Source organism: Asterias rubens, chromosome 4, assembly GCF_902459465.1.
Source record: "Asterias rubens chromosome 4, eAstRub1.3, whole genome shotgun sequence".
In the NCBI taxonomy this organism is placed as follows: Eukaryota; Metazoa; Echinodermata; class Asteroidea; order Forcipulatida; family Asteriidae; genus Asterias; species Asterias rubens.
The window spans coordinates 17,144,117-17,157,224 of record NC_047065.1 but is presented as its reverse complement, the minus strand read 5'-3'; the positions used below and the strand labels follow the sequence as shown (position 1 = coordinate 17,157,224).

Here is a 13,108-nt window from a genome sequence, read left to right as displayed (position 1 = left end):
AGGGAGTGATGTGTTGGTACCCGCCGCGGCGCGCGGCACACCTTAATACAGCGATGTTTGTTTACCACTGACCATGTGTAAAGTCTGATACCTTACAAAGGAGTGTTGAATTTGCAATAAGAAGGTCTGGTTGCAATACAACATATCCCTGTGTTGCATGGATTAAAAGTAAGGTCTTGTTGCCAAACGTCTTGCTAAGTATGACTACCAACAGTGATGAGCTTCTGACTACTGCTGTCAAATTTTTGGTCAATCTTTTTATGACGATCTTTTTATGAATGCTGCACGTTGCAGTGTTTTGTTGGTGATTTGCCTGTCAAATCGGATTTTTTTTTTTTGAGGCGACGAGAATGACGTGTAGGTATATGGAACTTTATTGATTGGGTTTCACAGCAAAAAGGGATGAAAAAGGCCTGCTGTTCTATCGTGTTAACTTTTTTTTTTTCCTAATAAAATTTTGGTCTTGTAAAAAGTCTTCCGGTCCAGTAAAAATTCTGAGCAACAAGCCCTGCGGTCTTGTGGATTTTTTCCCCAAATTCGAGTTGTACTACACTAGTAAGTAGAGCATATTTAAATGCTGTTGACTGTTATATTATTAGTTTGCGGTAACACCATGTAATGATCTCTAAATGAGTTGGGGTGGTTCTGAAAAGAACCGTTGGTTTAACTCGACGTTTCGATCAGGGATCCTCGATCAGTATGCTCTGATCGTCTTCTGGAGAATGCTGGACTCTGATGCTGCATGCTGCTTAAGTACTGGGCGGCAGATTAGCTTGTTGATGCACGAACCGGGAAAGTTGAACTCGATGATGCGTGGTGAAACCTGCTGTGGAGCCTTGGGTAGTGTGTGGGAAGTTCAACTTCCCGCCTTCGTGCATCACCAAGCTAGTCCGCCGCCCAGTACATAAGCAGCATGCAGCATCAGAGTCCAGCATTCTCCAGAAGACGATCAGAGCATACTGATCGAAACGTCGAGTTAAACCAACGGTTCTTTTCAGAACCACCCCAACTCATTTAGAGATCATTACATGGTGTTACCGCAAACTCTTCTATATCTTATTTCCACCATGCAAAGTTTCAAATCCTACTTAATTATTATTGTTAGTATTGGTGCACTTTTAAGTGCACCAATACTAACATTAACAATAATAATAACAATTTTTCCAAAGATTTCCACTTCATTCATTTTCTATACATGTTTCATGTTTGTTTTGGTTGCAAGATTACAATGGTCCTAATAAGGTCCTAACAATTCAAACTGCTTGCAACAGTTTGCGAGAGGCAAACAAATTAATCCCCGAAGATATGCAGGTATTATTGACACTAAGTCATTCTTGAACAAATTTGATAGTTCTTCTTGTGTATACATTATTAGGCTGATTAGACTGTTTGCCCTTTCTTCATGCCCCACCCTTTTCTTTTTGGGTTTGGTAACTATGATAGGGTTGTGTATTCATTAAATTGATTTTGGATGAATTTCCTACGTGCCTGTCAGAATTTAAGTCAATATTACAAACAAATATTCATTATTATTTTTTTTTCACAAAAATTGTGGGTGGGTCAAAGGGAGATAACTGAAAAATCAAAATGTTCAGAACTTCAGGTATAAGTATACACTAAAACAAACAAAAAAAGGAGAAGAAAAAATACCAAGCTGTCAAAGATTGCCAATTTTCTGATTGCAAAAACTGCAAAGCTGTTTAAGGAAAGCCATTGAACACTTCATTATTGGAGACCTGCTCCACTTCAGAGGGAGCCGTTTCTCACAATGTTTTATACTATTAACCTCTCCCATTGCTCGTTACCAAATGAGGTTTTATGCTGATAATTATTTTGAGTAATTACCAATAGTGTCCACTGCCTTTAATCATGCTGATAAAAAAGAAGATGAACTGAGAGTATACCACAACCGGCACACAACCCCACTGTACTAAACTATGTCCAACTGCAAATGTCTCAATTAATTCCAAAGCAATTAATTTCAGTTATAATAGATGTTAAGTTTGCATCGCGGATAAAGAATATTAATTTTGTTTTTTACCCATACACCGATGTGTGTTGGCACTGTATACTCGGTACTTTCCCGAGTCGTGTGAAGAAAAAAAAAAAAAAAGAAAAAAAAAAAAAAATGGGGTTAGAAAGCAATTTCAGTTAACAAAATGACCCTCCTGGGCTCAATTTAATAAAGCCTGCATAGGCACAAACATTTGCTAAGCACAGACAAGTATAGCATAACAGAAACGAGTCACCAGCCAAAAGGGTTTACATTTTTGTGACTGGGTTCCCACTCATATTTTTGCTTAGCAAAGAAATTTGTCAAGCTGTATTTTCTGCTTAAAACAGCTTTATGAAATTTGGCCCTGTTTGTTTGGTACACCTTTAATTGTTTGTTTATTGTTTGTTTGTTGTTTTTTTGTTTGTTTTATATGTTATTAACAGTTTGGACTTTGGAATTTCAAATAGGCTACAGTATTGTACACCATGTCACAGACAGAACCTACTGTTATTTTGGGCTCAACCCTGGCTGGTTATTTTGCCGATATGGACACCAACGGGACCAACTCTACTTTAATGATAGATGAGAGCCCACCTCAGTACATTCAGGTCAGTATGAGGCCAGGGCTGTATGGTTCGTTTTTGAAAGGGCAAGGGCACCAAGGCATTTTTTGTTGGTATAGGGCACCCTATGATGAAATTGCAAATTTGTGCTTGAGCCTTTCAAGGGCATCAAGGCAATGACCAGGGGACACGGAGGCAATCGCCTCCGTTGCCTCCCTGAAGAATCAGGCCTGTGAGACCCTATACTAGGCGTTAGATCTTTTCTCCCCTGGTGCACAAACTGCAAACATTGACAAGCTTAGGATGAGAGGAAATTCAATGCTCTAAACCACCTATCAGATCCACTTATCACAATTAAAAAAAATAGTCTTTCCATTTTTTGGGTACATGGAAGCTACATTTAATTGCCACAGAAACAGTCGCCACATGGAAACGCCACAGAAACGGTCATGACACTGCTATTCTCATGGTTTGTCAATGGGTATGCAGGGTTGTGAAATATGAGACTCATTTTTATTGAGCACCTTGTAAAGTTTTACAAGGTACTGTGGCACGTGTTATAGACCTTTTTCATGCTGCCTACATCTTGGTCATGTTCCTCGTATTGAATTGCAATGATGAATGCAATCCTCATTTTTGATAAAAAGGAACCAGACTATTTAGTTCTTCAAGCCTCGGTTTGGTAACATTGATATCAAGGGGGAAGTTCAAGATGGCCGCACCATGATAAAGGTCTATAGCCATCATGGCAGAAACGGCTTTGCAATCCGGTTCTCCCTGACTCTCGATACGTTTTGATTTACAGGATCTCAAGATGGCCAACAAAGTGATTCTGACATCGTTGCTAGCCTTCATCATGGTGGCTATGGGCTGTGTAATCACCCCTGATGACTTGAAAAGAGTGGTACGTCTTACTCTTCAAATGACCCTTATACACATGATGTCATATCAGTAGGCGGCCTCACCTAGACGTAAAAAGCAGCCGTTCAATATTCAAACCTGCGCACCAGGCGTACAAATCTGTCTGTTTTGATTGTTTTGCATAGTTCTCAAAGATAGTCAGAACGGTGTAAATGCATGGTTTTCATTTATCTTTAAAACTTTTTATCTATTTTTTTAGCAGACTGGCTGTGCTGTCAAATGCACTGGATTCAAGATCTGTTGTTCTAATCGACCAAGTGTTGGTTTGAGTCCCAGTCTTGACGTTTTTTTGTGCCCTAAACCTAGCACTTAGCAAGACATTTAGCCAATATTGCTTCATCCTTTGGATGGGACAGAAAGCTGTAGTATATAGGGTCCTGTGTGTCGCAGTGTTGTGTGATGTACATAAAAGAATCAAGTTACAGAGGAGGGGTTTTCTCGATGTTTCTGGCAGTGGCTGCTGAATGGGCCGCAGCATCTTTTTAAACCCTTATGAAATGGCCTTCTCATCATCCAAAAACTTTTAAGAACCTGCCTTAAAACAATCAGAACTGTTAACTAAATGCTTTTGAGTTCTTGGAAAAATAACACTCGCATATCATTCCACTTGGAGTCGAACACATGACCTTTGCCATTCTACAGCAAATGTCTTACCATCGCGATTGCGTGGGAGCTATAATGGATGACATAAGACCAGTAAAAAGTGTTTAAACACGCGAGCTTGGACCTGTGCTTATAAGACAGTTAATTCATTCCTATTGGTCGAGAACAGCTGGAACAACTGGGCCACATCACGCAATACGTGCGTCGCACACTCCAATCTCCTTATATGGAGTTTTCACCAGAGGGCCTTACCATTTCATAGCTGGAGGGGTGTTTTGTTGAATGAAATCATTGTACAATTATAATTTTTGCGTGTTTTTTCCCCAAAAAGTGTTGATGTTTTTGGACCGAAAAGGTGTATATGAATGGGAATAATTATTACGTGCATGGCCGGTATTAAACACTCTGTTTAAAACTGGTTGCAGTCTGAATGCTGACAATTACCCTCGCTCCGGCTCGGGTAACTATCGTGTCCAGACTGCAACCGGTATTAAACATAGTGTTTAAAACTTACCAAGCACATATTTATTCCCTTATTTTAGCAGCAGGTACTGCAATGGTTTAACGGATGATAAATTTGCATCAGGGATAAAGAATAGTATCTGGGATTACCCATACACTGATGTTTGTAAGCACTGTATACTCGGTACTTTCCCCAGAGTTATTTTTGCTCTTTTCTTCATGTGAATATACTTGTTTTCATCTATTTAAAATGTTGGTTTAAAAGTATAAGAAATTGTCATTCTAAAAAATATTAGCAATGAAGTAACCTCACTGTAGTTAACATAATTATTATTGTTTTCAGCTACGTCGCCCCTTTGGTGTGTTCATCGGATTCTGCTCTCAGTTTATTGTCCTCCCCCTGTCAGGATTTGGTCTGGCCCATGCCCTGTCTCTGAAACCTGGCTATGCATTGGGAGTCTTGGTCACTGTCACTTGCCCGGGGGGTGTCACCTCCAACTTGTATACCTTTTGGAGCAACGGGGATGTGTGTCTCAGGTGAAATATTAAGTTAAAAAAGCTGTAAATGAACATTGCATGAAACTTTGTATAAACACTCACGCGTAGTAAAGCTTTTTGTAGCTTTTGTAAAGTGCTTCAGGACCTTTGTGTGAGTCGCTTTATAAGTGCCGTGTATTATTATTTTTGGGGTTGAACAAAGAATTGACTAGAGTGGGATTCGAACCAACGAGATCCGGATTAACGTGCCGGCGCTCTACCAACTGAGCTATCTAGCCCTATATTGGCGGTGTCGCTATTCTGTCAATATCTTTGTTCGGGGGTGTCAGTCAGAAGCCATACAACCGTTATTATTATTAATAGACTGTGCACGTCTCCCGCATATTCAAAAAAGATTTCAGCCCATGCAATGCTACAATTCCAGCCAAATTGCTTTAGCCACCCATTTCTGATGTTGTATAAAACCATTCCCTGCCACTTCCCATTTACAATAAACATTGTCTCCCCCGTCCCCCGCTCAATGTTGACTGTAACGCAGAAGAAGACCGCCACATGGAACCAACGTTGAAAGGGGGCAGGGGACCCAACAAGATATGGCCTGGATTGTAGGCAAGCAGGAGACAAAACCCAACCACGTTTACGGGTCCCAGTGTTTGAGTTTGCGCGGGACTTGCACCTTCTGTATCAGTTGACTCCCAACATTTAAATGTGGCACAGTCACCTGCCAACCAGCGGTCCATGCCAACCAGCGCGGTTTGTTTACCAATAGAAGGGTTTATTTTGACACTAATTGGAACCCTCCTCTCCCAACTGAGGATTGTCGATGGCCCAATTAAAGGAACACATTGCCTTGGACCGGTTGAGTTGGTCTTTGAAAAGCATTTGTAACCGTTTGTTATAAGATGCATTATGGTTAGAAAGATATTTTAAAAGTAGAATACATTGATCCACACACGTTTGCCTCGAAATTGCGTGGTTTTCCTTGTTACTTTGCGAAACTAACACAATCGGCCATTTATTGGAGTCCAAAATTTGACTCCCATAAATGGCCGACCGTGTTTGTTGATGAGGTAAAAGGAAAAACCACGCAATTTCTAGTGATACTTGTGTGGATCATTATATCCAACCTTTGAAATATCTTTCAAATCATATATACCTTTTATAACAAACGCTTTTCAAAGACCAACTCGACCGATCCAAGGCGACGTGTTCCTTTAAGAACCCATTGAGTTAGATCGACTGTTTCTGCTCTGTAACAACCATCTTGTTACTAATTTAGTTTGTTTACTCTTACACTGATGTGTGTTAATCCCACCCAAGTAGTATAAGGTTTACACATGAAGTCATTGATCACCATCTTTGATGAATGCATGAAAAGCTTTCATTGGCTGAAAGTTGTGCGCAGTGCGACCATCCGTGCACTTTTCCATTGTTTTTCCCATCAAATATGGCGCTCAATGACACTTTGTGCAATCCATCATGCCTGATTTTTTACACCGAACTTGGGAAAGTATAGAGTATACAGTGCCATATAACACACACTGGTCTACATGTAAGGGTAAAAAATCAAAATTAATATTCTTGATTCCGAAAGCAAATTTAACATCTAATACATTAACTATTCCTCTTTCTGACAGCATCACCATGACGGCCTTCTCAACCATTGTTGCCATGGGAATGATGCCTCTGAACCTGTTTATCTACTCCCGATCCTGGACGAATGATGGAGCCATCATTCCATACAATAGCATCATCATTTCCCTGGTCCTTATCCTGGTACCTGTCCTTATTGGTATGCTTATTAAGTACAAGAAGCCCTCATGGTGCCCGATCATTACCAAGGTAAGTTTTAGGCGCCCCCCCCCCCCAAATGAAAATATCTGGTTATGCCATTGCCTCCATATCATTCTAGGATTGAAGCTTAAAGCCACTGGACACTATTGGTAATTGTCAAAGACCAGTCTTCTCACTTGGTGTATCTCAACATATGCATAAAATATCAAACCTGTGAAAGTTTAAGCTCAATTGGTCGTAGACGTTGCAAGATAATAATGAAAGAAAGAAAAAACATCCTTTCAGATGCTTGATATCGAGACCTCAAATTCTAAATCTGAGGTCTCGAAACCAAATTTGTGGAAATTACTTCCCTTGAAAACTAGGTCATTTCAGAATGTTTTATGCTATCAACCTCTCCCCAATACTTGTTACAAAGTAACGTGTTGTGCTAATAATTATTTTGAGTAATTACCAATAGTGTCCACTGCCTTTAAGCCCCGTTCCCATTTGACTTGCGGAAAGTTACCGAGACTGGATAAGTTGTAGTTCTACAGTGCGTACCCACCTGGACTCGAATTTCACGAATGAACAGTTACCTCACTCTCCAAATCTGGCAGATCGTCACGCATCAGGGTAGCTTTGCACAGGGGCCTTTGACCTAAGCAGGATACAACATTTCTGTGGCGTAGTTTTTTTCGTGGTACAAATGGTGAAATTTTAGGTGGCCTTTGATCGTCTTCTGTTGTGATTCTCCACCAATGTTCGAAAAACGATGCATTACGTCTTCTTCGCGTTTGCACTGACTGAATATCCACCATCATTTCCCCTATCTATTCCTTCATCAGCATTTTTCAAATTCGTCTAGCCCAATTAAACTTCTCACAAAATCGATGAAATCTGCAATATTTCTTGCCAAAGTATTAGTGAAACTTCATCAACTTGACAAGATTGAAAATAGCATTGTTTTTGTATATTGCATGGTACATGTATACACGCTGCACACAGTATGATGGTCAGTGCAAATGAGACAGGGAACCATACTTCTACAGGTGTCAGCAGGGCTAGTAACTCAGAATTTTTAGTAGCCCTGATGAGATTTTGGTAGCCCAAAAAACACTTTATGTATTGAGTCATGGCACAAATTGGTCACCGAAAGTACTTCATTTTACAAATCCATCGGCACGGTTGATTATTGTTTGTGATGTTGATTTTTGCATTTTTTTTTCCACTAGCCTGTCGGGCTATCAAACTGGAAAAATGAGTAGCCCGGCTGTAAATCTGGTAGTCCGGGGCTAGCGGGCTAGTGGAAATTTTGACCCCTGATTCCATGTTTGCGCACACTCTGTTTGTATACATGAAGTGGTGTTATTTGCATAGCATTTTACACGTGGTCGCGGAGCATTCCAATTGGACTACTTATAGACCCTGCTAACTTACTGTCATTCGGCCTGTTAGTTTTACATCACGGTTGCAGTAAGTTGACAGGCAGGTCAGTTTAACATGCGTTTTCATTGGATTTAATTTTGTCATTCTACCGAAAAGTCGCGGTACTTTAGCAAAAGTAAGTCCAATGGGAGACTTTCTGGGACGATAGAGGGCAGCAGACTTACCGGGTAAATCCATTGTTCTCAGAATTATGCGCATGTTCAGAACTACGTAAACAATGGAAATTTACCCGGTATGTCTGCTGCCGCCTAGCGTTAGAAAGTCTCCTATTGGAACACAGCTTTTGTTTGATAAAGCATGGCAGAACAGTTTAAAGGCAGTGGACACTATTGGTAATTACTCAAAATAATTACTACCATATAACCTTACTTGGTAACGAGTAATGGGGAGAGGTTGATAGTGTAAAACACTGTGAGAGACGGCTCCCTCTGAAGTGATGTTGTTTTCGAGAAAGAAGTAATTTTCCACGAATTTGATTTCGAGACCTCAGATTTAGAACTTGAGGTCTCGAAATCAAGCATCTGAAAGCACACAACTTCGTGTGACATGGGTGTTTTTTTCTTTCATTATTCTCTCGCAAGTTTGATGACCGATTGAGCTCAATTTTTCACAGGTTTGTTATTTTATGCATATGTTGAGCTAACCAACTGTGAAGGCTAGTCTTTGACAATTTCCAATAGTGTCCAGTGCCTTTAAAGGCAAACCCTGAACTCATTTAACATTTTAAGTACATAATTAAATGCATTGACACTTGACAGGTAGAGCATCAGCAGAAGTGGAGGCATATTTGTTTGTATAGTCCAAGCAACAACTCTTTTGACACTGTAGAAAACATATGGACACTATGTCTTGGAAAAAAGTGAAAAACTCTGGTTACCAAACTGGTGCCATGAAAAAATCCAAGACTTAAACTTACTGGAAATGCTGTCAAAACAATTTAAAGGCAAACCCTGAACTTAAGTACACAATTTAACTCGCACTGACACTCGACAGGTAAAGCATCGGCAGAAGTGGAGGCATGTTTGTTTGTATATATGCCAAGCAACAACTCTTTTGACACTGTAGAAAAAGAATACCCACTCATCTGAAATGGGAAGTTTTAGGAGCCCAGATTCATCGCTATTTATTATGGTTTTGTTATCAATCACTGACTACCCCACTACATGATGGCTTTTGTGTAGAGTTGTGTGTAATCTGATAGGGAGATTAATGTCAAACAAGGGATGTGGACAGAAGCTTTTGTGATGTGGTCAAGTGGGTACTTGCTATGATTGCTATGATGGATAGCACACTTTAAACAACCTGTTCTCAGATTATGGAATAACCGTTTGACCATAATATTTGACGCTATTCAAGTTGACAGTTCCATCCAAAATCATACCATTTTTATCCAAGACCAAACCATTTGGGCAAGAAAAGATGATAGTGAAGGAATTAAGACACATTCTAACCAAACTACCTATGTTGAAGAGGCTACTTTAAAACCGAACATGGAAACGTTTCCACACAACAAACAAAACCGTGTAGCCTACATTCTACTGCACATGTTGATGTGTAGACCTGAGACCCTGCCCCCATCAACTTGGGTCATGGAATGATCAAAATGTTGGCTGTGGTTTCTGTGGCAGCCCCTAAGCTTTGGAATGCGCTACTGTTGCATGTGTACAAAGCAAACGGAAACATGCTTCTTATAAAAATAAAATGTAATTTTTAATTGCGGAATTGAAGTGTTTTTTTTATGGTTTTGTTCCTTTGTGTCTTTTGTTTTGTCTTTCTTCTATTGTTACCTTGCCAGTTAGTTTAGATTCTTTTCAGGTAGGGTTAGAGGAGTCCCTCTCCTGAAGAGATCAAAGCATTATTGATGCCAGCAGAGATAGGCCTATATGGTGTAATAAGTAACTTTTAGTTCTCTGTTGGACAGACATCCATACTGTGGTTTTAGCAATATGGCCTTAGCCCAATTTCATTGAGCTGCTTAAAGGCAGTGGACACTATTGGTAATTGTCAAAGACTAGCCTCCACAGTTGGTGTATCTCAAGATATGCATAAAATAACAAACCTGTGAAAATTTGAGCTCAATTGGTCGTTGAATGTTGCGAGATAATAATGAAAGAAAAATAACCCTTGTCACACGAAATTGTGTGCGTTTAGATGGTTGATTTCGTGACCTCAAGTTCTAAATCCGAGGTCTTAAAATCAAATTCGTGGAAAATTACTTCTTTCTCGAAAACTATGGCACTTCAGAGGGAGCCGTTTCTCACAATGTTTTGTACCATCAACCGGCTCCCTATTACTCGTCACCAAGAAAGGTTTTATGCCCACTGCCCTTAAGCAGAAACTATCGCATAATTGTCTGCTGAACCAAAATGAGTAGATACCAGTCACAATTGTACATGTTACATGGCAGTTTAGCTGGTAAACTTGTTCATGTAAGCATAACTTTTTTATGCTTTAGCAGCTCTGTAGAAATTGGCCCTGGTGACCAGTCTTTTGTCTTTGTCTTTGTATTCCATTTTGTGGATGTGTTTTGCGCTTTTGATCTTTGGTATGTAAAGGGCGCAATCTAAATTTGAAATATTATTATAGCAATATGATTACGATGTCTCCCTTAATGCTCCTTTATTAATTCATGTTTTTTTTTTTTTTTTTTTACATCTCAGCTGGGAAGCATTTTTGGACTGCTTGCCATCGCTATCAACATCATTTTGAACGGCATCATCAACCCATCTATGTTCTTCTCTCCATGGCAACTGTGGTTTGCCAGTTTCATCTTGCCACTGCTTGGCTACGGCTTTGGCTACCTGTTGGCTTTCATCTTGCGTAGACCCCACATTGAGTGCCGCACCATCTGCTTTGAAACGGGCGCGCAAAACATCGGCTTGGCGTTGACGCTCATCCTGGTGACATTTGCGGATGGCGATCTCTTCCAAGATATGCTTGTCTTCCCATCTCTCTACGGACCTTTTTTAATTCTCCACGCTTGTTTGATTGTTGTGATTTACTTGATTTGGCAAAAGTGGCATGGACGGCAAGAGCAGAATGATTTACCCATCAAGGAGAAAGAGTCTCAGCGAGACGTGACATTGGAGATGCTCCCAGTTGAACCATCTAAGGAAGGGGAGGACTAAAATAGAATTTAAATAATAAACCACAAGGCAGTGTTGTAGTCAAGACCATGCAGGCAGTCCGAGACCAAGACCAGTCTTGATGGCAATATAACACTGTCGCAAGTTGAACACAACTTGCCCCACATTTGGTAGAAACATAAACCGCCAACACACGGAGATACTCCTGGTGGGTGAACCATCTAAGAAAGGGGCGGACTAAAAAAGAAATCAAATGATAAACCACAAGGCAGTGTTGTAGTCAAGACCATGCAGGCAGTCCGAGACCAAGACCAGTCTTGATGGCAATACAACACTGAATACAACTTGCCCCCACATTTTCAAAGAAATATTTCGTTTTTGTGTATGATAACTGGCTGTGTTTAGGGTTCAGAAACACTGTTTGTGCCTTCGAAAGTCATTGTGGTATTCAAGACCAGGCAGTCTGGGACCAAGACTGAGAACAACATCAGTCTTGAAAATACAACAATGACACATGGGAAACGGAGTGAGATTTAAACCAACATCCTCTAGAAACTTGCCACACTCTACAACTGAGCTGTTATCAGGGATGCCAGTTCTCGGGCTATTGCCGGAATTACGGCTTTTTCAAATTTTCTCCGATTTTTTTTCGGCGCTCTGTGTTTCATCTGTTTCATCTGGTTTCATTTTTTTTGATTTTATTTTTTTTCCTTTTGAAATTTGTGATATACAAAAACGGGAAATTCGAGACTAAAATCAGACTATGTCTGCCTTTTTTTTGCAAGGGGTGGGGGGTCACAATTTTCTTTTTCTTTATGTTTTAATAAAATAGTGCTGTTATGTTTTTTTATATAGTTTTTTGGTATGAGGGAGGGGGGGGGGCGGTGACCCCTTTTCCTTCAAAAAAAATTTTTTTTAGGCTCTGAAGGAAAGAGCCACTGGCATCCCTGCTGTTTTAACTTATATGCTGGCAGTGTCCCTGTGTTTTAATTTACTTTCTAAGCCTTATCTTTTAAAACCTGTATAGATTGTTTCATCTCAAATGTCAATTGTAAAAATTGTCTTTTCTGTTTTATTATAGGATTTTTTTACCAATAACCAATATTGTTACCAATAACTGTTTCAGTCATTGACCAGTGATTAAACCATATTGGCCAATTCAACCAAATCAGGTAATGGTTACAACTGCCTGAAGGTTTTTTAAATTGAAATTTATACTATTAAGTATAATATAACTGACATACAGATCCTTGTCATTTGATTTGTTTAAAGGCACTGGACACTATAGGCAATCACTCAAAATAATTGTTGCCATAAAAAAAACTATTGGTAACTAGCAATATAGAGCTGTTGATAGTAAACCTTGTGAGAAATGGATCCCTCTGAAGTAACATAGTTTTTGAGAAAGAGGTAATTTCACACTCAGATAAAATAAAATGAAACTTTTTTTATGCATCTCAAAGAACACAATGTAATGTAACAAGGGTGTTTTATTCTCTTGCAAAATCGATAACTGATTTCACAGGTTTGTTATTATGTTTGGATAGACCTAGCGGGAATACTGGTCTTACCAAACATGTCCAGGGGTGGGTTTCACAAAGGTAGTCCTAACTAGTCCTAGGCAATGCTAAGAGATAGGACCAGTCCTAAGTTAGGATGAGTTACTGGTCCTAACTTGGGACCAGTCCTATCACTTAGCAGTCCTATCTCTAAGTTAGGACTACCTTTGTGAAATCGACCCCAGTGCCTTTATATTT

General features: G+C 39.8%; 1 protein-coding gene across 2 annotated transcripts; it reads left to right on the top strand.

Annotated features, from left to right (window-relative positions):
- Window positions 1–315: 315 nt before the first annotated feature.
- Window positions 316–12,621, top strand: LOC117289623 (ileal sodium/bile acid cotransporter-like). Of its 2 annotated transcripts, none has more exons than XM_033770827.1 (6): window positions 316–357; window positions 2,464–2,604; window positions 3,365–3,463; window positions 4,889–5,082; window positions 6,681–6,885; window positions 10,926–12,621. In XM_033770827.1, exons 2-6 carry the CDS (start codon window positions 2,482–2,484, stop codon window positions 11,391–11,393), a joined length of 1,089 nt encoding a protein of 362 aa, XP_033626718.1. In that variant the 5' UTR covers window positions 316–357; window positions 2,464–2,481; the 3' UTR covers window positions 11,394–12,621. The 2 variants fall into 2 exon arrangements, with proteins under 2 accessions (XP_033626718.1, XP_033626717.1); XM_033770826.1 differs by lacking the exon at window positions 316–357 and adding an exon at window positions 522–555.
- The last annotated feature ends 487 nt before the right edge of the window (window positions 12,622–13,108 follow it).